Raw genomic sequence first — 25,252 nt, 5'->3', positions numbered from 1 at the left:
TTCCCGTGTGTATCCAGTCAGCTCAACTATTCCAGCTGGGGTTCTGAGACTATGCGTGACGACGGATTATCTATCGGCTAGGCAGCTTATCGTCAGCGATGTCCATGAAATAAACTCCGTGACATTCAAATGTGCATCATTGTTGATCAAAAGATCTGCGGGAGTCAAATATGTCTCGAAATGAAAGGACGGTACCCCTTGGTACTGATTCCATTAACGGTTCAAGGCTATGGCTTGCACTGGGCTATTTCGGGGACACAAGCCCGATAGTAACGCCAATGGATGCCAACAGCGGAAAAATCGACCGTTATTGACGAGCTAAGTTACTAGTACGTAGTAAAAAATTAATCAACCGATAGTAAAAAAGTAATTACCGAAGCGATAATAATAGACAAACTCACGAAAGGGATACTCCGGACAGACATGCAGAGCAAGAAGCCATGCAAGATACCAAATTATCATGACAGCTGCAGGTTGATGAGAAGCAAACAGCTCGAACTCCGTCATTTTACGCCATACTATACCAACCGCTGCTGAATATGGCCCTCTACTGTCTTTGATATCTGCATTCAAGCTATCAAGTTCATTGGATACACGTCCTATAATAGTACTATCAGGTTCTGAAGAACCCCAAGTTGCAGCTTCTTCTGGTTTATGCAAGCGATGAGGTTGTGACCCCTGAAACTCTTCTGGCTTTGCTGAGGGGTGCATAACAAAGTCCACTAAGGCCTCCTGCAAGTCTGCCAATTCCACACTAACGCACACATGCATGAGGACCCAGATGGCAGAGAACTTCGTTATCAGACATACAGAGTCAATGGTCAAGCTTGTTCGGCAGTTTCAGATAGCCAGCATCTCTCTCTCTGCCAGAGAACAGCCTCTTGGCGATATGCCATCCTTGCTCAGTCGGACAGCATCATAGCTAATCTGCTGTAAAGCCAACGTTGTTCATGCCGGTGCCAAAGTAATGGCGGCACTCGAGTCTGGGTCATGGCCCACAATCCACATATCCTTGTTCGATGAAGTGTACTCCGTACCACATGTCACAGATGACATGATCGACTGGTGAAGCGCAACGTTGAACTCTCTCGTTGTATCATGGACTCACTTACTGGTAGGTGAGCTCATCGCAGTTGACTTCGCAGTCGCTCGACCTCCCTCTCCACAGTCTGCATCTCCACAACCACACTGGCAAGCTTGGGCAAATATTGCTCTACAGCTTCCGTGAAAGACCTTTGAGCGCTGCGAAGAGAAGGGGAAACCAAGATCCCGTACCAATGGATAGGATCAGAGAAGCGAGACCGCTCTTCCGAGGAGTCGGGGTCTGGAGCTGCACTCGGATCGACTTGTCGCGTATTGTCGATTCCCGAGTCGGCCTCTTCCTTGCCTTTACTCGTTTCTGGCTCCTCGACTCGCTGGTTGTTCGTAGTCTTATCAATCGCGAAGATCTGCCTGTACTCGTCCGGTGGACACTCTCCCTGTGGGGCATCCTCAGCCCCATTCATGATCTTTTCTTTTTCCGCGCATGGAGGAAATCGTATTGCCCTGGTTAGGAAGCGCTCGGTTAGTCCTCGAGATCATGAATTCGTGGGTTTCTGGACCCGAGCCGACTCCCAAAGACCGTCTTCGGCTTACATTCTCCTAATCGCCTTCATACGCTCGTCATAGTAATCAGCGCCATATCGTCGACCTGGCGGACAAGTATAATTTGCATGCGCAAGAGAGAAGAATCCCTGTCTTATCGTCAGCTTCTTTGCGCCAGATGGAAACGATTGCACAGGACGGATAGCGAGATATACCGAAGACAGTTCTTTGGCGAGATTTGTCTGCAGTTTCTGATGCTGATCTAGGAGTAGAAGATATCTTTCCAGAGAATGGTCCAGCAATTGTAAGGTTTTGGTAGAGGACTCGGTCTCGTTAGACTGCTTGAGATGAAGCTCCGGTGATTCTGAGCTCTGGCGGGATGCTGGAGGAGTTGGGAGTTCGGCCATTGACAAGTCAAAACGTTATTGCAGCGTAGACAAGTTAGTTGATTACTGCTAGATGAGGTTGTGACGCAGAAAATATGACAAATGAAATAGCTGCTCAACGCCCGGTAGAGTGCAGGTCGGCGAATGGGGAATATCTGGAGAAAAGCACAGAGCTCGGGCGCCCGAGCCCGATAACTCCGTCATCGCGCTTCCGGGGAAAAGCAAAAGAATTTCCCTGCGCGATTAAGGTGGATTGTCGGATACATCCTTCTTTCTCTTCCCTTATTCTGTCTATCCGGGAGAAACTGTGAATCTTTTATACTATCTTGATATTCTACTATTCTGTGATTCAAGCTCACGTCCCCCAGCTTGTCCGACTCTCCGGCCTCATTGTGAACCGCCACCCTGCAGTTGAAGTTGTGATGCAAGACACTGTGTTGGTGATCCTGTGACCATTATACTATCTCCTAACTAGGGTTGCTCTAAAAACGGCAGTCAGACTGTCTGATCTGTTATCGCTGTAACGCTCCATCTTTTGTCTTAGTGAAAGCCGTGAGGGGCGAAGAGTCGAGGAGAAGGCACAGGCCTCATTTGGATACAGCATCATCAGATTAGTGATTATTGTCGGACACGCTTCGCTTTTGTCGCCTGCCGGTCTATTCTGAGCACTTTGCTTCACATCTCCACTCCCATCTTATAGAATCTGCCATCATGTCTATGGCAACTTTGCAGCGGGACACTGCGTTCCAGGTCCGGTCATTGGTATGCCTTTCATCCTCTTCGGGCGATCAAGCTACGTGAATCAGAAGACTGACGATGTGATCCAATCGTACAGTTTCGGTCTTTGCTCCGTCAATCTTCCCAATTCTCGAACTACAACTTTCGTGAGTATGCCCGTCGGAAAACGAGGGATGCCTTCCGTGAGCACCAGCATGAAACCGAGGAAAGGAGGATACAGGAGTTGATTCAGGATGGTCTGCAAAATTTGCGCATGTTGAAGGTCAGTCTTGAGTTGTATACGCCGGGGTCGAGATGAGGCTTTTCCATCGTCTGACATCGACGTAATACGTCTTACGGAAGCACGGATTGCTAACTTCTAATCCAGCGACAAACTGTGATTAGTCAGTTCTATCAGCTGGACAAATTAGTAGTGGAAGGGCAGAAGACTGTGAGTACTCTCTCGAATGCGCCTTGCTCGTTTTCAGGCTTCGCCTAACTATTCGTGCAGGGCGAGCAGACTGGACAAGAGGGCGGTATCGTCCGTCAGAAGGATACCGGGTATGACACTTCCTGATTATGCTTCTTTCGCCGAACGCTGACAGTGGTTGCAGGTGGGATTGATTAACCGGACCATGTAAACAAGGACATGCTTGGGTTTCAGACTTTATTCTGAACGAACACCAAACTCGACATGAGTTTGCACTGCGCAGCCGTCAAGTTATTGGATAAACCGGGGTGACTGTACTTTTAACGGATTCGACTGCGCTGTATGTTGCACTGGTTACTTATAACTATCAGAAAGACACACGCTTCTCTTACATTATCTTAGCTGCTTATAATGGATTATTGGGGAAGTCAAAGTATCATTTCTTGTTGGGATTCATTGCCATGGTCCTTGTAATAGGTGTAATAGGTGATATATTCACGTGACCTAGCGCTCAGTAACTCCCGTTTCCGCGCCATCGCATCGCGCCGAACACTGCCAGTAGCATCCTAGTCTGGGTGGACGGCAGACGGCACCATTTCTCGATCTCTTTCACATTAGCTTTTCAGTTGATAGTTTTAGAGGTACTGGAATCTGCAAGCACTCGCCTTAGTATCTGCGTGGCGGAGGGAAGACTGCTGGCCAGCCACTCACCATGCCACCGACTGTACGTGTCTCCTAGCGCAACGTCGCCCGCAAGGAGAGGTCTCCCTCCCAGGCACTGGCGGTAATTGTATCGTTCATCTGCATGCTGACAAACATCAGTTCAGATCCTCGCGCTCAGGTCGTCAATTCGGCGAGAACGCTAATCGAACCCGAACCGGCCAAATTGATCACGATGTTTTCGAAGGACTCCCAGTGCGGAGATGGACGCGCCAGCGCCAAACAATCTCCCAGGTTCCCAAGACCGAAATATCGGAGTCGCTCATTCAAGGCCCCGGAGGCAAACAGGCCCTACCCGAGCACCCCATGCCTAGGGACAGCCATCTCCTGACACCTATGAGCAGAGCGCTTCTTCGCGCTGCTCGAGCCGGTTGTATCTACATTCGCAAAGCGCAAAAGGAGCGAGAGGATGAAGAGAAAGAAGCGACCGACGTCGAGGAACAACCGATGATACAGAGCACGGACCGCAGCTTTACTGCGCGCAAGTGGGCAGCGGTGCCTAAACATCTGGAGCCACCGGAGGTGGAATTTCTGGCCAAGAGACGGCCAGGCTTACCATCACTGTACGGCGCTTCAACTACGGGTGTGGACGGTGCCGCGAACAATGTTCCGATGAGGAGAACTCGTTTCAAGAAGGTCGACCCGGTTACTGGTAACATTTCCATCTACGAGGCGTGGGTGCCGGAAGGACACAAGATTGAAGGCGAAATCACCGATGAAGCTCAAGTGAGAGCCGAAAACAAGGAGGTCGCTGTTATTCCGGAGGCACCTGCACCTGGGACGGTTGTCGAAGGTGTTGGTGTCGTCAACGCTGAAGGTGTGGTTGTTGCAGAAGCAGGCTCCGTCTCTGTCATGACGCCCCCGAAAAGACGCCCCCCTCCTCCCAAGCGCAAGGCTAAGGGTTTTGGAAAGGGACGCAGGAAGAAGGTCATGTTCGCGCCAGGGGAGGGGGCTGATGCTGCGCTTGTCCATGGCTCTGGCGCCAGTACTGCAGATGGCGCCACAGATGCCGGGCTTGCTAAACCGGATCTGGACGCGTCCCGCTTGTCAGTGGATCAAAGCGGCCAGGATGATGAAGAGGAGGAGGGCGATGAGGGCGACGAGAGTGATGAGGGTGACGAGTCGATGTTGGACGCCAAGACACCAGAAACCCCCCTCGCACAGCCTGAGTCTGTACCAGCGGGTGATGCGCTGTCTATATCTGACGCTGAAGCTGCTCAAGTATCTTCAGGAGTTATCAAGGAGGAAAACGATGAATCCCAATCAGTTGCTCCAGAGGGCCCATCGACCTTGGCCAAGGAACCCTTTACCCAGACGCATGTGCAGCCATCGGCGCCCTCCGCCAAACCCCCTAGTCCTCAAGCCCCAGCGTCACCGTCTGCTGAGGTGTCTGCTCCTGCCCCTTCGGCTCAACCTGAAGCTACAGCTGTGTCCGAAGAGCCGACACAGGCAGTCGAGGCCGAAGATGTTGTTATGTCCGATGCGCAACCTCCAGTCTCTCTCCCAGATGATAGTCTGGTGACTTTACCTCAGCAACGTCCAGAACGTCTGTCTTCAGATGCACAAGATGTTACTGAGCCCGCTCACGGAAGTCCTGTTTCCCAATCGCCTCAGGCAGCGCCTCAAACTTCAGTTCCGGGCCCGTCTCCGCCTGTTGAGACCGCGCATGGAACAGAAGGTCAGACAGAAATTTCAGAGAAGTCGGTGGAACCAAGTCAGGCTACTCCAAATGAAGCAATGATACAGGAGGTAGCCGAGACGCGTGATGTGGTAATGGAGGACTCGGAAGCTGTCGCATCAGCTCCTACGACTGAGCCGATCCCCCTGAAAGAAACCGTTCCTGAGCAGGCTCCCAATCCTGCAGTTGAACCTCAACCGGCCGATACTGAGGCAGGGAGCAACGAGGTTGATCTTCTTGGTAGCTTGGAAGCTAGTCTGGATGGTACGGTTCGCGATGCCCAGACTGACGGATCAGCCGCATTGCAAACTGATCCGCAAGTGGGAGCCATTGCTGCTGAGAGCACCGCGACAAATGCCGCAAGGGAAGTAGGAGATTCAGTCACAGATGAGCCTCAGCAACAACCATCGGAATCCGTTGAAGAGCAAGCTGCAAAAGAGATCCCAGAGCAGATTGTCGAATCTGCTGATGCTGAGCAAAAGGCAATCGAACAGCCCAGTGAACCATCCCTAGAACTCAGCACGGTGTCTACTCCAGAGCAACCTGAGCATGATATGACAGAGCCTACCGCGGAACCTGCGGCGAATGATGCCATAGAAGAGCTTAGTCAAGAAGCTTCTGTGGCACAGCCTCCCGAACAAGTTCCCGAAGCACCATCAGCTGTAGATGCAGAGCCTGTTGCTCAACCGGCAGAGAACCAGGCTACTGAATCCGCCGCGCCGCAAGTGATCGAGCCTGCAACGGATTCTAGCATGATGCCTTCTACAGAACCTTCTGCTGAAGCCCCTTCAGATCAACCAGCTGCGCCGCCTACAGACCAGCAACTTCCAGTTTCATCCCCTGAACCACACGCAGAACAACCGCCGCAAGCTTCGTCGGAGCAATCGGCTCATCCAAGTGAGCCGCTTGCCCCTTCAGCCACAGAGCAGACACCACTGCAACCCACACACCCCTCGCCGGAACACACAGCACCGCCAACGGAGCCTCTCACCCCTCCAAGTCCAGAATTCGAGCAAATTGAGGAATCCTCTCAAGAGCAACCCCAGAATCAGGCGCCCGTAACAGACGCTCAAGAACCACAACCTGCTCCTCCCGGGGAATCTCAAACGCCCGAGGTTTCTTCTTCGGCTGCTGCACCAAGCGCACCTGAAGTTACCGATCCACAAACTATGCAACCGAGCGACACTGCTCCGTCCGACAACGACGCTGCTCCCCAGCCTATCGCCGAGCAGACAAAGGTAGAACCTGAAAGCAAGGAAGGTGGAGAAGAGGCGCCTGCACCGTCGTCGACCTCTGACGTTAGCGCAGCATAGAATTTCTGGTGAGAACGTCAGTCAGACTCTGTTTCAATCTCTGCAAGGGTGTATTTGAGGTGGGGGTTAGGTGTAAGGCGTTGCGCTCTCGGTTCTCTACAAACTTTTTTAAATGATTCCATCTTCGGTAGTGAGTATCCCATATCTGGGACAGTTTGATCTGTACGGAATATGCATCTGCTGGATTTTTCTGTGTAAACGCTATAAATTAGGAAGGATCACTGCGTTTTCATGGTTTCTCACGTCGTTTATATACAACCTTGGTGTTGATTGCCGCCTAGCTGCTAACATGTAGCGCATATTGCGACAAAAGATAAATTTGAGAAGCCATTGAGACAAAGGATAAGCCTCATGTCTAAGGCGGACAGCGGCAGCATACTCCGACTCTATCGGTGACGATTGAGTCGCGTCTATCGTATGTGCTGTATGCACAGAATCATGCAGTCTTCGGTTTATATCAATATATTAGCTATAGAATCCAGAAACTAAGTATTCCTCCATTCCTTGAAACCATTTGAACCCAACACCAAGTCTGCACCCGAGTAAGAACAACCAGTCGAGACAGTATGGGATACACCTGACGCCCAGAATATAGATCGAACCAGGGGAGCAGGGGAATAACAGTCAGCGCGGAGAAAGAATCAGAGAAACATCCATGTGACAGCCAAGGAAATACCAAAATTACCACCGATCCACGGGCTGAAGAGAATTTTGCCTGCAGCGCAAGCAGATTCAAGAAATGAAGGTGAGGAAGCGAAAGCACGACGAGAAGCTAATAGACAACCATGATCGAAGAATCAGACGAACTGAAATATTGTTGCAATGTCTGACTAATAGCGCCAGATTCCGTTGTCTTTTGTTTATTATTTAAGTGGAATGGACCATCTCCATGCTTGCGCCCTTTGTGCGTTTAGTGGATGCCGTAGCCCCAGGGCGTTTTTTGACGCTGTTGCTTGTGGGGGTCTTGCGAGGCGATTTCGCACCAGCTGTTACCCCCTTCGTCGCCTGTTTCCGAGCACTCGCACCCTTAGCTGCCTTGAGTATCTTCTCCTTGGCTTTCGTAGATGGACGACTCAACGTCGAGGACGACGCAGGAGAAACCTTCGGCTTCGACAGTGAGTTCCCTGTTGTTTGGGGTGACTTCTTCTTGGGAAGGATTGCCGTCTTCACCTTCGTTTTGGCGGTTTTGACTTTGGGAAGTCTGACACTACTTTTGGGCTTGGTTTCTTTAGCCTTCGCCTGGCTTTTAGATCTTGAGCCCTCAGGCTTCTTGATCGTCGCCTTGGAGACCTTGCTCTGCACTTTCATCGTACTCGTCTTTCTCGAGCTCGCTGACTTGGAGATTGCCGCACGCGCTTTCGACACGACCTTTTTGACCTGTTTCGTGATGGATTTCGGAGCCAGAACTTTTCGCTTCTTGTTAAGCCGCGATGAAGAATTGTCAAGCACTGTCCGGCTTTTGCGTTTCGTACCAATGACCTTAGTGGTAGTCGTCTTCTTCGAAGTTGAAGATTTCTTCTGGCTAAGAATTTTCGACTCTTTGGACCGCTGATCCTTTTCTCTAGGTCGCGGTCCTAATATTCCACGACAGTTGGAAGCACCGCATCGGCATTGCTGAACATTCTTTTGAGAATAGGGGCTGAGTAACAGTCAGAAAGAACCAAGTGACATCGCGAGCAGTGGAGAGTCTCACTCAAAATTGTAGTCATAAGATAATTCTTCGCCCGTCATAATACCGTGGTCACCCGCGAATAGAGCCATGCGTGGCTTTCCTGCAACAGTCCACTTTTCCATTCGGCAGTTCGGTTCACAGGAATGGTTCACGAAGCGAGCAATTGAGCCTCGAGTAGCGTCGATTATCATGTTTTGATCAAAGTACATGAGGTAATAGCACTAGTGCTTCAGATCAATCATCCGATCAGATGACGGCATTAAGCAAGGGACATACCTCATTGTTCTTGTATATCGTTCTCATCCTCTTCTCGCACTCGGCTTGAGTAATGATCTCACCAGTATATTCAACGATAATCTGGTTGGGCTCGAATGTGCGATTGCTGCGGACGCCGTATCCGCGGTCGGCTGTCTTGATGACTTCCACGCCAATGTTGTATTTTCCCCCGGCCTTTGTCCTTTGCTTGAGCTCCTCAAAGCTTCGGTTGCCACAGTCAGGTCCCAGTCCACAGTTCCCATCGTCACATTCGTAGAACATGTACCGATTTTGACAGTTCTCGTCGCATCCTGTCTCTTCTGTGCACATGCATTTGGATAGTTCCATGTGCTTGTTAGCTCTCCATATACTGCCCGCCTCTCCAACAAAAACATCTAGATTGAATATTAGTACAGCTCTCTCTTTCAACAAGTGCGCATTCAATAGTCAACGTACTTTTGTTGGTTTTCCTCCATTCGTCAGGTTTGGGTTGACCGGGCGGAAGAGGCGAGTAAATATCGAACGGCAGCTGGAAATCCCTCCCCAACTGTAGCAGTCGGTCGCCTGCGAACATTGGCATTGGCAGCAGCCTTCGCTGCGACGGAGCGCCTTGAGATCGCCTCTTCGCGGTCTTATTTCTATTTTGGCTGGGCCGGGCAGTCGTATATTCTTGCCCAGTGTACAGTCCATGAGACAGCCAGCGCTTCGGCTTGAACCTGGGCCCTTTCGCGGCAGTGTCGCTTTGCGCAGTGGACTCATCAATGGCTTTGACCTTGGATGGCAGGTCACTTTCAGAAACACGTCGTTTCTTCGCAGCCGGAGGCCCGCTTGACGCGAGAGAGGCAGGCTCTTCCTTGGGCGCAATGATGTTCCGAGGTCGCAGACTGGCTCTGCGGTCAGGAGTTTGCCCTTTCTCCATCATATCCTTTGACCTTTTGCCCAGGACGCTACCCGCCCGTTCGACAAAATCCGACGCCTTTTCCAACAAACTCAGACGAGTTGAGCGCCTTGGCTTGAGATCCTCAACCCGGGCCGCCAATTCATCCTTCTTCCGGTTGGAACTATCCTCCTTAGTCAATGCCCGTTCCACGCGCTTCCTCAGTGATCGCTGCGGTAGTGATGAGCTAAGGTCATCTAGCTGTGGCTCTTGGGACGAGTTGGAGACAGGCGTATCTGGAGTTATTAGATGGTCCTCAACCTCCACGATATGTCGTGTAAGCGTTGACTTCGTCCAAGCGGACGTTTCCATGACCGCTATGCTGTGCCGGAGGTGGGAGGACTGGGACCGCTTGAGTTTCGGGACATCGTTGGCTAGGTTCCCACTAGAATTCGTAGGGTCCATTTCACCAGACGAGGACGCGATGGTTGCATCTTCCTGCTCAGCTTTGGCCTCAAATTGACCCGAAGCCCGTAGAGAAGAGCGTGTCACACGTGTTGACGTCCGTCGCAGCGTAGGCTTTTCTTCATGGCACGCGTTCTCGCTGTTACTGGAGGTTTCGGAGCGGCTGTTCTCAGGCGTAAGGAGTTGTTCTGGCATTTCTAGACCTATTGTCTCGTCGACGTGCTCGTGAGCATGCTTCTGGAGGACCGAGAGGGTCGCGGGTGTCGCGGGTGACGCGACGGAGGATCTAGTGCGCTTTCCCATCTCGATTTCCTTGAGAACGATGCGTACGTGATTATGTTGCTGAAACAGTTGAAAATGCAGAGGTAGGCTAGAATAAAAAGACCATTTATCTGATTCAGTCCGGGGCTTGGGGAAGGTTTTGTTGTTTGCCTGCAGTTGAATGCGATCACAACGGGCAAGGGCAATAATAGGAGCTCCTGTTATCAGGCGTATCTGCACAACGGTCAACAGCTCAAAAACCAGGTCACAACAAGACTCTGACAAACATGCTGAAAGGTATGAAGCACAAATGAGTCAAAGGATGGTTTCAGCAAGGTGGACGGCGAGGCATTGGAAGGGAAGGAGAAAGATGAAGGTGCGGAGGGGGTCCAGTGTCTGTCGTCAGCCAGTTTGGGACGGCCGGAGGGGAGGCACGGCCGCGGAATGCAGAGGGAAACAGTAGCGAGACTACGGACAACACTAAGTCTTCTGGTCACGACCTTCTGCGCTCAGTTCTGCCATCTCCTTTTGGGAAAATTGAGCTTGGACGAACTCTTCTCAAGGATCTGGAGTTCCAACATGCGGCCGCTCCTGCATTCGATAACAGCCTCTGCAGGCGCCTACAAGCTACATTTGCCAGTGGAGGGATACAGACCGAGCTCTTCTCTTTGCTCTCTCTCTTGAATGAATTATTCATGGTCTATCTGTAAGGTCGGAACAGATTATCATACATATATCCTTGATGTCGCGTGCTATAAACCCAATCCAACAAATTGAACCAAGACAGAGGGCCCTCAATCAGTGGGAAATTGAGGATCGAAATGAAGAGATAGCAGTCATGAAGAGCAAGTGAATCGGGATCGCTCAATTGCAAGGTCTCATTTTGAAGGGGGAATCTTAGGAAATCAGAAGGGAATGCACGAAGATATCAAGATCGTGAAGTGTTGATATTCAACACTCAGAACAACAAAAGTCAAGTTAATCAAAGCAGCATCAGTGGCTTTGAATAAGAAGATATAGAAATATAAGAAAAACAAAATGTGTAAGGAATGCAATCACAGAGATGCGATTAGCTTCAGAGAAAGATCGAATAGATAGTGATGTGACGATGAGCTCACCCAACACCACAGCCGTGTTAGCCCTGCTGTGGAGTCGGAGGAACATGCTGCATTTCGATGTCCGCCTGAGCCTCAACATCTCGAGGCCGGTCTTTCCGTTTTAGAGCGCTCAAGCGCTGGTCACCCTCTTGATAAGGCCTTTTGAACTGCAAATAGGTCGGAGGGCGGGGACGCGCTAGCACAGATATCCAGTTTCGGAATACGTTCCCCTGAGTGAAGGGACGATGGCGGTCTACTTTGGCGAACTTGTGCGAGTTCAGGTATTCCCTTGTCGTCTCGCCTCGCCCTACCAAAAAGAGGTGATATGCCCATAATGAGGCCGGGTAAGGCGCTGCAAGTGCTCCATATATAACCATGGCCCAAGGGACTCTCCACTTGTCAATTGCGGAGCCGAACGAAACGCCTTCGCGAGCACGATACACCAGAACATGTGCAAGGCTGGCTCCAAGCAAGAATAGGGAAAGGAGAGTCGCAGAGCTGACGAAAGCAAAGAAGTATCGATAGTTACGGCGACCAACGCAATTGTTCAGCCAAACGCAGTGATGATCTAGAGTTTCAACGCAATTGTCACACACGCGGCAATGGTAGCAGCGCGGTGGGCGCCAGATGTTGCAAGTCTTGCAGTACTTCACCGGAACGTCCATTGCCGCGACATCAGATGTTGCCAGCTTCACCATCACCCAGTCATTGGTCGGCGGCCCGATCATCAATGGGTCGCCTGAGGGCTCCGGCGGCGGCATTGGATGAAGATTTCGAGGAATGATCCCAGGATCGACGACCGAGGCATGTATGAATGACGAAAAGCATAAGTAAAAAAGATAGGCAAACAATATCGGGATCGCAGGTGAGATATGATGCCAGAGCCAAGGTGCCGAATATGCAAAGAACAAAGCGGAAGGCAGAACCACAAAGATGCCCGTTGCAATGTTGATGGGTTTGTCTCTAGAATTCTGGAACCGACCGCCACCGAAAAACAGGGTGTTACCGGTGAAGTGCTCATAATTCTTGCCCAAGTTAACTCTACCTGTTGTGTGATGTTGCTTCTGGATGGATCCAGGGGATGAGTCTGCAGATGACAGTCGCTCATGAGCCCGACTATCGCGGGGGTCTGGTGCAGGATTTTTGTTCTGTAGAGACAGAAACGAGAGAGGTGATCGTTGGGGAGGATCGCTGGCTTCGAGGCTATGATTCACCCCCAGCTTGAGGTGTTGCGGCGTAATTTTGTACACTCTGTCCCGATCGTGCAAGAGTTTTGCACTCTCGCCCACGCTTCTTGCCGTCACATTTCCGACGGGACTGGCGTTCGATGTATTTCGATCTGAAATTATGGGATCTGTAAACTCGGTACCTCGCGATGGAGGGGCCTCCTCCTGTGGAGCAGAACTCTGGGGGAAAGTGCTATTCGAGATCATGCTTCGCCTATTTTGGTCGACCTGGTCATTCCAATCCTCGGATGACGTTGCCGTTTCTTTGGTGACTGGCCGACCTCGATGGGCTTGGAGCCTCTGAGAGGACATTGGTCGAAAGAAGCCTTGCGCAGTGAGGGAAGGAATATGACTGCGACTCAATCTGCTCGCGGAGCTTCCCGGTCTACTTGTCATCTGGCTGTGTGCGGTGATTGAACTTCTCGCGGGAGGGGGGCCTCGTCTAGAAAGAGATCTCTGCGACTGAGGCGGACGTGATGAAATCCCAGTATTTGCTTGGGATTGTTCGCCATCTTCAGATGCCACGTCTGTCATTCGAGAAGATATGCCCCCGACGGAAGGTGGGCGTGGAATACCGAGGACAGGTTGTGCGGTCGATCCTTGAGCCACATCGCTCGTCTCCGGCGCTGACGACATGATTGTCCACGAGTTGGTAAGGATTTCTGCTAATAGTAATGCCGATTGATCATGGTGCAGTTTGTGGCGAAGGAAGCGAAAAGGTACTCGGGGACTGCTGTTGATGAAACGAGTCTATGGCAGCCGAGTCGCAGAAAGGATAGATGAGAGAGGACGCTAATCGGAGTTTAGACGTGGATAAGGAGCGACAAGGAGATTATTTCTGCGTTATCTTTCGCAACTGGAATAATGGATCGTAAAGGAATGTAAGCAACCTATAATATAGCGGTGTAGTTAGCTTCATGTGTGCTTGCGAACTCTCAGTACTGCAAGCCATGGGGGCAGAGCAGAGCATATGTCATGACCCCTATCGGCTATGGGAATTAATTGGGGTGATCCCTCACAGACCTTAAGTATAGTTGCGAAGTTGATGAGCGGATGTAAGAGGAAGAGACAGCACTTCGTCACATCACGGCTGGAAGAAGAAGAGTCCAAAGGCGAGTGAGTTAGCAAGCACCCTGGAACCCTTTCAAATTGACGAGGCGTTGACACCCTTGCGCGCTGGGCGACTCATTGAACGATACAGCATTTTGCCTTTGCAGCCGGCGGCGAGTCCCAGCCCAATAACATGCATGACTAAGCGTCGGGAGCGGATGGGCCAACGGGATGTCACCTGATGATGCGCCCAGCAACATCATCGTTTGACACTTCGATCTTCCCACTTTCTCTCAGAGAATCCCCCCGATTGCAGTCCTCGCAGACAACCAGTCTTCAAACTTACAAATTATCACCATGTCTTCAATTGCTGCCATGGCTTCGCGCCGGGCTTTCGCCCGTCAGTCTCTTTTCCGGGCTGCCCCGCGACGAAACTACAGCTCCAAGCTAGAGGAAGCCACCCTCGACAAGGCTCCCAAGCGCGACCCCGAGCTCTACGTATGGACCTCTGCTGAGCTCCGCTTGGTCTGATTTGGATTTCTCACTAAAGGATGTTGTAGGTTCTGCTTGGTGTCATGTCCGGAGCTTTCCTGATTGCTGGATGGTGAATAATCCTCCCTGTCGCCCGCATTCCACACAAAAAGCGACTGCAGAACCCGATTGTCGCCAATTGCACGCTGGATTGATGCGGACGCCGCTTACCAATTATTGTCAACAGGTACTTCGGTAGAAAGCCCACCTCGGTCACCTCTGAGAGCAACGTTCGCATTGGAGAGAGCGCCATGCCTTGGGAGCGCGATGACGACGGCAAGATCTACAAGTACCAGTACCACCCTCACGGTGACAAGAGCCAGCCCCTCAGAAACGCTCCCAGCGCTCTGAACACCGTCATTGTCCCCAATGTCACTCTGCCCGCGGTAATGACCCCTCGCCTTTTATCGTCGTAACGGATCTTGTCAGGTAGTTCATGAGTAGATTGCTGACAACCCACTTCTTTTTCGTCATAGGACCTTCACGAGCGCTTCAACAAGTACGGTAAGGAGGAGTGGGACTACTAGATGGCCATACGGCAGAGGATCGAAAGCTAGAGACGAACATCGGATGTGTTCCGATGTTGATTGCTGTACACTAAAAGCGACTGTGAGAGCTAGAGTTTGGGGGTGCAGATTCATGCCAGAGCTTTGTGTGCATAGTATGTTTTGATTGGAAGTCAATATGTGATCGTCTTTTCATATTACCATACAGTGGGTATGGTTCGCATGAAGAATTTGTGAAACCACACGTATAATCGCACATTTCATTCAGTTAAAATATTGTTCAGGAGAAGAGATATTGAACTCGACTTTGCCAAGCCTCCAATGTTCAGAAAAGAGGACCAGCAACCACTCCGAAAGCCACTCATTACACTCCATATATGACATTCCATTGCTTTAATTCTGAGTTGCCTCATTTGCCTCGCTAGCTGGCTTTGGCTCAGGGGAACTTGGTTCCTCGACTGAGCTCTCACCTACAGCAACCGAAGCTGGGCTGTCTCCTGCAGCCTGCTGTTCCTGGTTCTTGACAGTCTCAGGATTTTGTCCCTCCACATCTGGGTGTGGCGGTGCAATCTGACCGTCTACCATCTCTACTTCATGGCCATGTTCAAGGCGAGTCCGAGTTTCGTGCCGGGTTTCAAAAGAAACCTTGCCTTCCTTGGCAAGAGATGCGACGAGCGCCTCATCGAGAACATTGCCATTCTGATCACGGTACTCCACTCGCGCCATTGTTCCGCGAGGCTGTTTGGCCTGGGGAGTCACGCTTGCCTCCTGAGCCTCCTTGTGAACCTCCTGCTGATGCTGCTGGGGCGGTACCACCGGCGGTTCCTGAATGGGTGAATCTTGGACAGGTAATCCTGGAACTGGGGTTACCTGTGCGGAGGGCGTTGAGGATGCAATTGGGTTCGCATTGACAAATTGGGTAACATATTGACCAAGCTAATGCGTTGTCGTCAGCCGTCGGGCGTTCATTCATCTAGTATCCTCGTCGCGGAGGCTGCCATTCTGGAACACTTACGTCAGTGTAAAATGTGTTGCAATCAAAATCCCAAGTGCTAAGGAGTTTGACCTTCTTGCAAGCATCTTGGGTCCAAGGATTTCCATAGATCAATGGGGAGTAAAGAGTGAAGGTGAAGATGCTGAGAGCCAGAAAGATTGCGACCAATCCTTTGCCAATGATAGGTCTGGATGACAGACCCAAGGCCTTGAAGCGATTGGCGATAAAGTCGAACTCCTGGCACAGCGCCATGAGGGCGAAGTAGAGGGCCGGGAAGTAATGGTGTAGAAAGAGCTGCCGAGCCATGAGATAGAAGGGGAAGTAGTGGAAAGCCCAGCCAAGCACGCTTGTACCGACTTCATAATCAAATCGCTTGAAGTTGACGTTACAATAATCACCACAACTGCGTTGCCAACGGATAACGGCGATGCCCTTGAAGACAAGGTAGATGACTATGGCGGCAGTCGACGACCACCAGATGAAGGGGTTGCCGAGGAGATAAATCTGACGGTGATCACGACCCCAGAAATTGATGCCCCTGAGCAGTGTTGGCCACGACGGTGGGCGAGAATCCCAGGCATGGGACTCGGTCAGCCCAGCATTCGTAGTCCACATGACTTTCTGGAGCTCCCAGAACTTCCCAAAGAACCCAGGGTTTCGGTAATTGACCTTTTCCGCATCCTCAGGTAACATCGGATGGTTGTTTGACTCGATGTACCAAAGACTGTTCGGCAGGGTGCCTCCTCTGGCGCAAGTCACTTCCTGCTGATCGAAACCCCACTCAGGAAGCTTCACCTTGTGAGAGAATAGAACGCAGCCAGTCATGACATGGACAAGCCGGAATTTAGACTCGATGGTTCTTAACCTTTTCTTCGCTTCCTCGCCGTCGGACTTCGACTTGACAATCTCAACACGGAAGAGATCATTTGCGTCTCCTGGGAACCCCTCATACCCATACGCAGACACTTCAAATTGCCAGTCAACGTCTGTCACAGGAGGTCGCTCGTCGTGCGAGTGAAGTCTCCTATGTGTTACCGCATGGTAGAGTCTTACCACCGCACCATCTTGGATGTACTCGGTAGTAATGTTGTCCCAAGCGTAAGGGCCCTCCACTTGTCCATAGGGACCAAGGGGCTGAGTCTGATTCTCAAGAATGAAGACATTGTTCTCGTCTTTGTGGGGATAGAGAGTGATCTGCTGCTGTTTGCTTCCCGTGGGATACATGTGGGCATGAGAGTGGAGGTAGCCACCCTGGGTGTTCAGGTGACGAAAGCTCACACGCGAACCGAAAACGACATCTGCAGGAACATCTTGCATTCCTTTGGAGTTTAATGTGGCCTGGAATTCCGACGACATGAATCCATCTCCATCTCCCGGGTTGACCAAGCATAGGAAATGAATTGCGAACATTCCACAGTAAAAGCCAAGGGGAATGATGATGAGACAGAAAACCCGGGCAAAGAAGTGTTTGAACCATAAGCGCTGGAGCAATTAGCTTTGACATAGAGGAAGTCTAATCAATGACAAAGACGTACCGGCGTGACGTTCTGGGCGTCGCCCAAAAGCACCCACAGTTGTAGGACAGTGAGAGAACCGACCCACGCGACTGTGAAAAGCCCGACCCATTTAACGCTCAATGTGGCGCCCAGGGATAGACCCGTTGCTGCCAACCAGAACCACCAGGATCCACGGAAGGCATGAGAAGGCCCAAGCTCCTGCTGGTTCGCAAAACAAGTAAACGCCAGTGCTGTGAGCGCTGTAAAGAAGACCAACGGCGAGTCCAATAGAATTAAACGGGATTGAGTGATTAGACCATTTTCTGGCAGGTGGTCAGCGTACATAGTTTGGTCAAATATATATAGAGAGGTATCATCTTACCAAAGATTATGACTCCAGCTCCGAGGACAGCAGTGATGGTTTGGCACCCACTCGCTTTCAGGGTCAGAAACATCAAAGGAACTGTAAGGACACCCAATATGGCTGGAAGCAAGCGCATAGCAACATATGGGACTCCGGGCTCAAGATAATCCTTGCCAATGTCTTTGAAGTCAAAGTTACCATCAAAACCAGCCAGCCAGCCAGCAAGTGTGATGAGCAGTTTGGCGAGAGGAGGGTGCACATCCATGAAAAATCTGCCCTTTATATATTTGCTCGCAAAGCCGCCGAAGCTGTTCACCAATTATTAGCTTCATAGCGCACCGATAATATGTGCAATCAAAAAGAGCGATATGAAGACGTACTGGACTTCATCGAAGACGACGCTAGAAGGCTGATAGATACGGAAGAGTCGAACAACCAGAGCAACAAGCGTGACCAAGACGAGCGCCTTATAGTCCGAAGTGGGAAGGTGGAGTATATTGTTATCCTTGACACCGTCTGATCCATAACTTGATATGCTTGCCGGCGCTTTCTTGCGATCCTTCGGTCTCGGAGAGCGACTTTTAGAGCGGCCTTTTCTAGGCAAAGGCATGACCTGTAAGGTCTCTTTCGATTTTTGCGACATGTCCGATTGGTGCTCCCACAATTGGAGCGAAAGTAGGTAGATCAAATGACAAGTAGAGAAATTATGCCGCCAGACAGCGTAATGATCTGGCACGAGTGGTTGAATGCTCCGACTCCAGAGGGGAGCTCTTAGATTACCCCACGCCGAAGGATGAAACTAAACTGATTGGGAGATTGGGTTATAAATGAGAGTAATGAATCGAAATGCGACTCGCCATGACAAAATTAAAAGATAAAAGGAACAGGACGAAGGCTACTATCAGAAAAGTAGCAAAAGCAGGATAACATGTGTGAAACAATCAGGAGGTCAAAGAAAGCGTCAGCTCAGTTTAGGCCAGATGTCAGCGGAGGCGGACAAGAGCTTAGTAAGGGTATTATGGGGCCGGCGTGTGCCTAGGTAGGAACTACTGCGAAGGGCGAGTATTGGTGGCAGGGTACTTAGCTACTCCATACTTCGTGGACAAATCGTTGGCTTTAGCTCGAAACGTCTCCACTGTCAAGGTTGATCATCGAAATGAATATCTCTGGCCGCCGTTCAAGGTATTCAGGAACTCCATTCTTAGAACCTGCCTAGTACCTACAGTCGCAATAGATGAAGACCAAGTAGTACGGATGCGGATGCACTTAGGTACGTAGGGTATGTACCGAATACCACCATGCATCAGGTTAGATTGAGATAAAATTACTAGTCGTAATTTTCAGCTGGCCTTAAAGACTCCACCAATAATAGTAATTGTCTATGCGCGCGTTTATCCGATAGCCGCCAACAGGCGCGGCAACTTTCGATCCCCATGAAGTCAGTCCCCGGGCAAAAAGCATGCCAGCGGAGTCAGGGACAGCAACCACACCGTCCTGAATATTCTCCATCGTCATTCTGATTCTGGCATTGAATATGGCTTCTAATGGAAATACTCCAACACTCCTAGATGAGGTGAACAAACCCCCAGAGGGTGTGGTTCTGCCACCTAAAGACATTCGAGGTCGGTCTCCCAAAGGGTTTCTGCTAGAGATATGTGCTGACCTTCCGTTTAGCTATTGTGGAGAAGACTGCAGGCTATGTCGCTCGGAACGGATTTGTTTTTGAAGGTGCGCGATTGCTATACGTCGATTTCAGCGATCCCAAGTTTCCATAGTAAGCTAACAGTACTCTTCCAGAGCGTGTGCGCGAAAAAGAGAAAAACAACCCTAAATTCTCCTTTCTGAACCCCGGGGATCCTTATGCGAGCTTCTACCAGTGGCGGTTGAACGAGATCAAAGAAGGAAGAGGGACCGCAGTAGCAGCAGGTCGTCCAGGCGAGCCAACGGCAGCTCCAGAACCAGAGAAGCCCAAGGGGCCCGCTGAGCCACCGGAATTTCACTTTTCGGCTCGGATGCCTATAATAAACGCGCAGGATCTGGAGGTTGTTAAACTTACGGCGCTCTATGTTGCCAAAAGGGGCAAATCTTTTATGACCGCTCTGTCGCAGCGCGAAGCGAGAAACTTTCAGTTCGATTTTCTTCGCCCGCAGCACAGTCTCTATCAATTTTTCACTCGATTGGTCGATCAATATACCATCCTGTTAAGGACAGAAGGAATCGACGAGTCCACGTCAGAGAAGAGCAGAATCGCGGAACTAGAATACAATGTGAAGAACAAATTCCACATCTTGGAGCGGGCGAAACAGCGCGCTGAATGGGTGAAGTACCAAGAGCAACAGAAGCAGAAGAAAGAAGAGGAGGAGGAACAGGAGCGAATAGCTTATGCGCAGATCGACTGGCATGATTTCGTGGTGGTCGAAACTGTTCTCTTCACTGAAGCGGATGATCAGGCCGACCTACCCCCCCCTACATCTCTCAATGATCTACAATCTGCCTCCCTGGAACAAAAAGCTATGATGTCGCTAAACCCACTGCGGATCGAAGAAGCGATGCCAACAGACCAGGAAGCCCAAGTCTACTACAACGCTTATCCTCCATCACAACCCGAACCAGTGGCACAGCCTGCCCCTCCGTCTGTTTCACCATATCCTCCGCAAGTGCCGGTACCGCAACCCTATCCTATGGCTTCTTCCGCAGCGCAGGAAGAAGAGCAACGGATTCGTGAGCGGATGGAGGCCCGAGAACTGGCCGCCGCAGCACAAGCAGCTGCCAAAGCACCTCCTGGACAGCAACCGATGCGCATCCGCTCCGACTACGTACCGCGCGCACAAGCGCGCCGTCTCAATCCTTCCGGCGCCACTGCACTCTGCCCCAACTGTCACCAGCAGATCCCTGTGGCTGAACTCGACCAGCACATGCGTATCGAACTGCTGGATCCGCGGTGGAAGGAGCAGCGCGCCAAGGCGGAGTCGCGGAGCGCCACCACTAACTTGTCGACCGCCGATGTGGTCAATAACCTGAAACGGCTGGCGAGCCAGCGAAGCGACGTATTCGATTCATCGCTCACCGCAGCCATCGATCCTGAGGAGGAAGCAAGGAAGAAAAGAATGGCCTACGAGAACGTCCCTGGAGCGGGCCCTACACCGCCGATGGTTGGGCCTGCAGGGGGCCCGCCCAACCCTCAGAGCCTGAATATCGAGGAGCAGATTCGACAAATTCACGAACGTTACAAGCAGGGTTAAAGCATTAGAAATAGCAGGGGGAAATCCAAATTGTTTCGAGGTGTTTCTCATTCTGGAGTACTTGTCCTTGGTCTCTCTTCTACGAAAAGGCGCATTTACCTGTAAAGTATCACTTCTTCTTGCTTCCTTGGTCACTATCAAACGTGAGAGTTGCCCAATTATTTTATCCCTTCAATTAATGACTTTCTTTTGCATATGCTTGACTGTGCAATGAGTAGAATTTCCTCAAAATCCATGAACCCTCTGTATTTGATTATCCTACTCCCGTAGAAGTCTTGATACAGCGTCGAGCTGTCATCATCAGCACAATATTGATGGGCAGGCTGACTTAAAGCGTAGGCACTTTAAAGATGGAAGACGATTCAGTCAATATTCCCGAATATTCATCATTATCTGCAGAAATCTATCGTATATGTGCAAGTAGATGTCATGTACCAGACACAAATCATGCTGTGCACCATTCACTCCATATATTAAACCCTGAAGTCTTTTCCGCTGAAAATTAATGGAAACAACGCATAGAAGGGGCCGAAAGTGTAAGTATGAGCAAACCAAATAAGGAATAAAACACGCTGGATAGGACGGGTGGACGTCAGGTCAGCTGGATGCTCGATGGGAAAGGAAGCCAGGTCAAACAGTCCTGAGTAACACCACAAAGAAAGTAGTAAAACAAGCGGAAAAGCAGAAACAGAAAGGAAGCATATTAGGTATACAACGTCGAAGCCGCTGCTCCATATTAATTAATAATACACGTAGCCTGCTGCGCGGTCGAGCCACTGACAGGCAGCTATGCGAGAAGGGCAATGGACATGTAAGTTGAGGAATAGCGGCAGCAAGGGGGGACTCGAAAATGAAGGACAGTTGTATCATAGTATGTGAAACGGAGAGAACGCTGAGGCGAAAGTTTTCAGCTTCGATCGTCATCATGGTCGTCATCATTCTTCGTGGTCCGAATAACGAGAGACTCCTCAACATGAGTGATAGACTTGGGCTCGTCACTAGTCGCAGATAGTGTCACTTGACTCACGCCATGTTCAAGATAGTCGTCTCTTTCTTGCTCCGAAGCATGAGACTGGGGACTGTCATAGAATGGCCTAGAAACGCCTGATGCGGAAGTATACCCACTCACGGATGCATTGTCGTAATCGGAGTCGGAAACTCCGTGGTCATTGTCATGATCGTGAGTTTCACTTGTCTCAAAAGGGGCGTCAAGGCGATCTTGCTCATCATCGCATATTGTGTCTCCCAAGTTACGTCTTGATTGGGAAGGACCAGAGTTTTCAAGGCCATTAGCCTGAGCACACGTAGGGACGACCCCTCCGGCGATGCGGGACCAAAACATGCGCTCTCTCAAGCGAACTGTTTCTTCCCAAGCGTCTTTCTCTTCCTCTGCATCGCCCGCACGGATATGACCGTCCAAGATGAGACGTAGATAGCCAGTAAATTCACAAGAAGAGCGAACCTTCTCTAGACAAAGGACACACAATGGATAGCGCTGAGCCGTATCACTGTCGGACGTCCTAAAGCGATGCGTTCTCTCATTGGCAGATCCAGGTCTACGATCTCCACAGAGTGAACATGGGAATCCATATTTCCTTGTTGCAGGCGGGATCGGTTCAACAACGAGGCTTCCTTCGCAGATGCTGCTCAATACCGCACGTCGTGTCAACCATGAAATTCCGGGCGCAGCATCCAGCCGAAGAGTAGGTTCAATGTCCTCCATGAGCACGCGTTTGTAGAAGCGCGTTTCTTTGAGTGGGATATGGGAGGTGGTCGGCTGAGGAGATGACATGCTTCCATTTGGCGAATGAGTGGACTTGGCGGGGGATGAAGATGCCGAACCGAACCCAGCACTGCTGAAATTGGCTAAGCTCATAACATTCAAACCGGCGTAAGAACCACTGGCAGCCCTGCTTGGGGGCTTCGAAGCTCTCGATAGACTGAACAGTTCTCGAAAATCTTCAAAGGCCTGAATATCCGTCCGACATACTGACTTGAATAGATGAGGGAAACTGGTTGAGGGGCCTGGAGCGACTTCCTCGAGGTGTGAGGATGGTTCGGGAAGATCAGCAGTCTCAAAGCTCCTCGTAAATATACCTGGTAATTGTTGATGCCCACCTGGCGAGGATGGCGTTGTGGAAATGGTGGTGCGAATTTCAACATCGTCCTTGGCAAGGTCCATTCCTTGCATCACAGACTTAAGCTCGGCTAGCTGTTCTTGATGAGATGCAAGGAGTAATTCTGTGTCCTTCACCTGAGCGCGTAATTGTTCGTTCTTCTTTTCGACCGCCTCACGCTCCAGCTTCGCGGCTGCGACCATCTATTCCAGTCATGTTAGATACCGAGTTATATATCGTTGTTGTCGAAAGATACCATCGACTTACCTTATTCGCCTCCTCGAAGAGTGCTGCAGTGAGAGTCTCCAGTTCCTGTTCGATGGTCTTTTTATCCTTCTCGACAATGGCGCGCTGAGCCTTCTCCTCCGCGAGAGCGGCCTTCAACTGCGAGATCTCACGATCCGCATCGGCCTTCTTGATAAGAATCGCCTGCTCAATATCATGTCGGTACTTCTCGTTTTCCGACTCCAATGATTTGATCCGATTCTGGGCCTGTTCCAATTCCTGTCGGGTGGCAACCAGGTTGTCGTCGAGTGTAGTCTGATTATTGATCGCCTGTATCAATTTCACACTCAAAGCAGCAACCTCACTGCTCAAATCCGGATGATGGGATGGCGTCGAGGATGTGTCGGATGCCTCGGAGTTGGTCGCGAGCCTTGGGTCCCTCAAAGTGCTGAAACCACTATCAGGGAAATTTCCAGCACTATGGGAACGACCTGCAAGAGAAGGCTTCTCGGTGACAATCGCTGCGAGATCATTTGTGGACTTGGTCTTGGTCACTGTTCTATCAGGAGAAAGTGTCCTGTGGCCGGAGGAGAGGGATCGCTTGTGATTGCTGGAACGGGGAATCATATTGGAAGGTGAAAGGAAGCTATGCTTTAAATGATAGGTTTGGAATGCAATTAAACTGCTCATGAAGTCAGTAACTTCACCAGTCATCATACCCAATGGCATATGCAATAATGGGTACATACTCAGCCATGGCGGACTGGAAAGAGCGGAACGAATTCAGAGAACCGGAGAGGCGCGGTGACCCAGTTCGGGTGTCACGACCATGTATATAGGTGATACACCTCGCCCATTCAGAATTTCCAGAAGTGAATGGCTGTTCAAATAATGTCCAGACCGAACGCGCAGAATATGTAATGACTAGCAAGTCGAGATACGAGGCATCTAGAGATCGAACTGGCGTCGAGGGTGGAAACGGGAGAAGAGGTTGGACACAGCGGAGACGATGGACAGAGTGAGAGTGCACAGAGTCAGAAGAATTAGAATGAAGGGAGGGTGATATATTGGAAGCAGTAAATAATTAGTTGAAGGGAGTGGTAGTCGGAGTAACCCCTCTTTTCTGAGGAGAGGAAGCGGTTGGCACTTGGGAGGCGTTTTGAAGGAGCAGGCGATAACGGACTTCACTTCGGGGCTCCGTTAAGAACTGCTAGGAGGAGTCTTGGCCTTGTCCTTCAGGCCCAAGCGACTGGACACTTGACAGGTGAGCACTGACAGGTGTGGCTGGTATTGGCCTGAGGCAAACGAGATCGACTCGCTGAGTCATTAACGCTTTTCCATAATAGGAAAGCCGATCTTGTTGCACCTACGGAGTTATGTCGTTCGGCTCGGATTCTCCATCAAGATACAAGACTCAAGACTCAGGTCCCTTCCATGGCTGGCGCTTAACGACATCATTCGCTAAAACTATTTTGTACCTCTGGTTACCTACTACATAACGTTGTGGATCTCTGAGATGAGAATTGGTCTTCTTTCTAGAGAGGTACCATATCAATGTTTTATTCTAGCCTTCATCTATTCATTACCCATTAAAAGTAGAGTACTTTCCTTGGAGCTCCACTAGTCAATGTCATCGGGAACAATCGTCATGCAAGTCTGATACAGTCTCCTTTTCTACCGAGTAGATTAAATGAATCTGCCGAACAAGGTCTATCCATTGGAATGCGATCGCTATCATATTTGATGAGGACTTGTAAAGTGTTCAATTGGCAACCGATGACGACAGTACTCCCTACATATCACGTCGACAGGAAGAGAAGAGTGGATCGCTAACCCGCTTTCGATGTCTGAGACATGCCAGATATCCTTGACATCCATTGTAGCCTGAGATAAGTATAGATAGACCGACAAGTTTCAACTGTCGCAGTTACCTATAGTTGCTCAACTAGGCGAAAAGAGTAGACAATACGGAATGCAACATAGAGGTGTACCTAGGTACATAGTACCTGAAGGTCGTTATCGAGCCCGAGATACTGCAAATCATAA

At 50.5% G+C, this 25,252-nt stretch overlaps 9 protein-coding genes across 9 annotated transcripts; 4 read left to right on the top strand and 5 right to left on the bottom strand.

Annotated features, from left to right (window-relative positions):
- Nucleotides 1–1,124: 1,124 nt before the first annotated feature.
- Nucleotides 1,125–1,991, bottom strand: Aud_002959 (uncharacterized protein; the record flags this gene model as incomplete). The annotated part of the gene is made up of 3 exons (XM_043287916.1): nt 1,125–1,545; nt 1,636–1,733; nt 1,800–1,991. 3 exons carry the CDS (start codon nt 1,989–1,991, stop codon nt 1,125–1,127), a joined length of 711 nt encoding a protein of 236 aa, XP_043143851.1.
- Nucleotides 1,992–2,681: 690 nt separating this feature from the next.
- On the top strand, nt 2,682–3,311 carry Aud_002958 (LYR motif-containing protein; the record flags this gene model as incomplete). The annotated part of the gene is made up of 5 exons (XM_043287915.1): nt 2,682–2,732; nt 2,806–2,970; nt 3,076–3,138; nt 3,199–3,248; nt 3,302–3,311. 5 exons carry the CDS (start codon nt 2,682–2,684, stop codon nt 3,309–3,311), a joined length of 339 nt encoding a protein of 112 aa, XP_043143850.1.
- Nucleotides 3,312–3,578: 267 nt separating this feature from the next.
- Nucleotides 3,579–6,828, top strand: Aud_002957 (uncharacterized protein; the record flags this gene model as incomplete). The annotated part of the gene is given in 4 exon segments (XM_043287914.1): nt 3,579–3,587; nt 3,788–3,841; nt 3,857–3,901; nt 3,940–6,828. The coding sequence occupies 4 exon segments, from the start codon at nt 3,579–3,581 to the stop codon at nt 6,826–6,828; spliced, it is 2,997 nt and encodes a 998-aa protein (XP_043143849.1).
- Nucleotides 6,829–7,695: 867 nt separating this feature from the next.
- On the bottom strand, nt 7,696–10,400 carry Aud_002956 (putative histone-lysine N-methyltransferase (Ash1); the record flags this gene model as incomplete). The annotated part of the gene is made up of 4 exons (XM_043287913.1): nt 7,696–8,467; nt 8,522–8,721; nt 8,777–9,150; nt 9,212–10,400. 4 exons carry the CDS (start codon nt 10,398–10,400, stop codon nt 7,696–7,698), a joined length of 2,535 nt encoding a protein of 844 aa, XP_043143848.1.
- A 1,093-nt stretch (nt 10,401–11,493) lies between these two features.
- On the bottom strand, nt 11,494–13,317 carry erf2 (palmitoyltransferase ERF2; the record flags this gene model as incomplete). Its single annotated transcript, XM_043287912.1, has 1 exon — nt 11,494–13,317. The coding sequence occupies one exon, from the start codon at nt 13,315–13,317 to the stop codon at nt 11,494–11,496; it is 1,824 nt and encodes a 607-aa protein (XP_043143847.1).
- A 771-nt stretch (nt 13,318–14,088) lies between these two features.
- Aud_002954 (uncharacterized protein) lies at nt 14,089–14,789 on the top strand (the record flags this gene model as incomplete). Its single annotated transcript, XM_043287911.1, has 4 exons — nt 14,089–14,229; nt 14,292–14,335; nt 14,450–14,648; nt 14,739–14,789. The coding sequence occupies 4 exons, from the start codon at nt 14,089–14,091 to the stop codon at nt 14,787–14,789; spliced, it is 435 nt and encodes a 144-aa protein (XP_043143846.1).
- Nucleotides 14,790–15,161: 372 nt separating this feature from the next.
- Nucleotides 15,162–18,265, bottom strand: pmt1 (protein mannosyltransferase 1; the record flags this gene model as incomplete). The annotated part of the gene is made up of 5 exons (XM_043287910.1): nt 15,162–15,704; nt 15,784–17,244; nt 17,298–17,581; nt 17,641–17,930; nt 18,003–18,265. 5 exons carry the CDS (start codon nt 18,263–18,265, stop codon nt 15,162–15,164), a joined length of 2,841 nt encoding a protein of 946 aa, XP_043143845.1.
- Nucleotides 18,266–19,156: 891 nt separating this feature from the next.
- On the top strand, nt 19,157–20,864 carry Aud_002952 (putative pre-mRNA splicing factor; the record flags this gene model as incomplete). The annotated part of the gene is made up of 3 exons (XM_043287909.1): nt 19,157–19,244; nt 19,297–19,350; nt 19,420–20,864. The coding sequence occupies 3 exons, from the start codon at nt 19,157–19,159 to the stop codon at nt 20,862–20,864; spliced, it is 1,587 nt and encodes a 528-aa protein (XP_043143844.1).
- Nucleotides 20,865–21,771: 907 nt separating this feature from the next.
- On the bottom strand, nt 21,772–23,833 carry Aud_002951 (guanine nucleotide exchange factor SEC2; the record flags this gene model as incomplete). The annotated part of the gene is made up of 2 exons (XM_043287908.1): nt 21,772–23,184; nt 23,249–23,833. The coding sequence occupies 2 exons, from the start codon at nt 23,831–23,833 to the stop codon at nt 21,772–21,774; spliced, it is 1,998 nt and encodes a 665-aa protein (XP_043143843.1).
- Between the last annotated feature and the right edge of the window lie 1,419 nt (nt 23,834–25,252).

Source organism: Aspergillus udagawae (assembly GCF_001078395.1).
Source record: "Aspergillus udagawae IFM 46973 DNA, scaffold_2, whole genome shotgun sequence".
Lineage (NCBI taxonomy): Eukaryota > Fungi > Ascomycota > Eurotiomycetes > Eurotiales > Aspergillaceae > Aspergillus > Aspergillus udagawae.
This window is presented reverse-complemented; position numbering and strand designations above follow the sequence as displayed.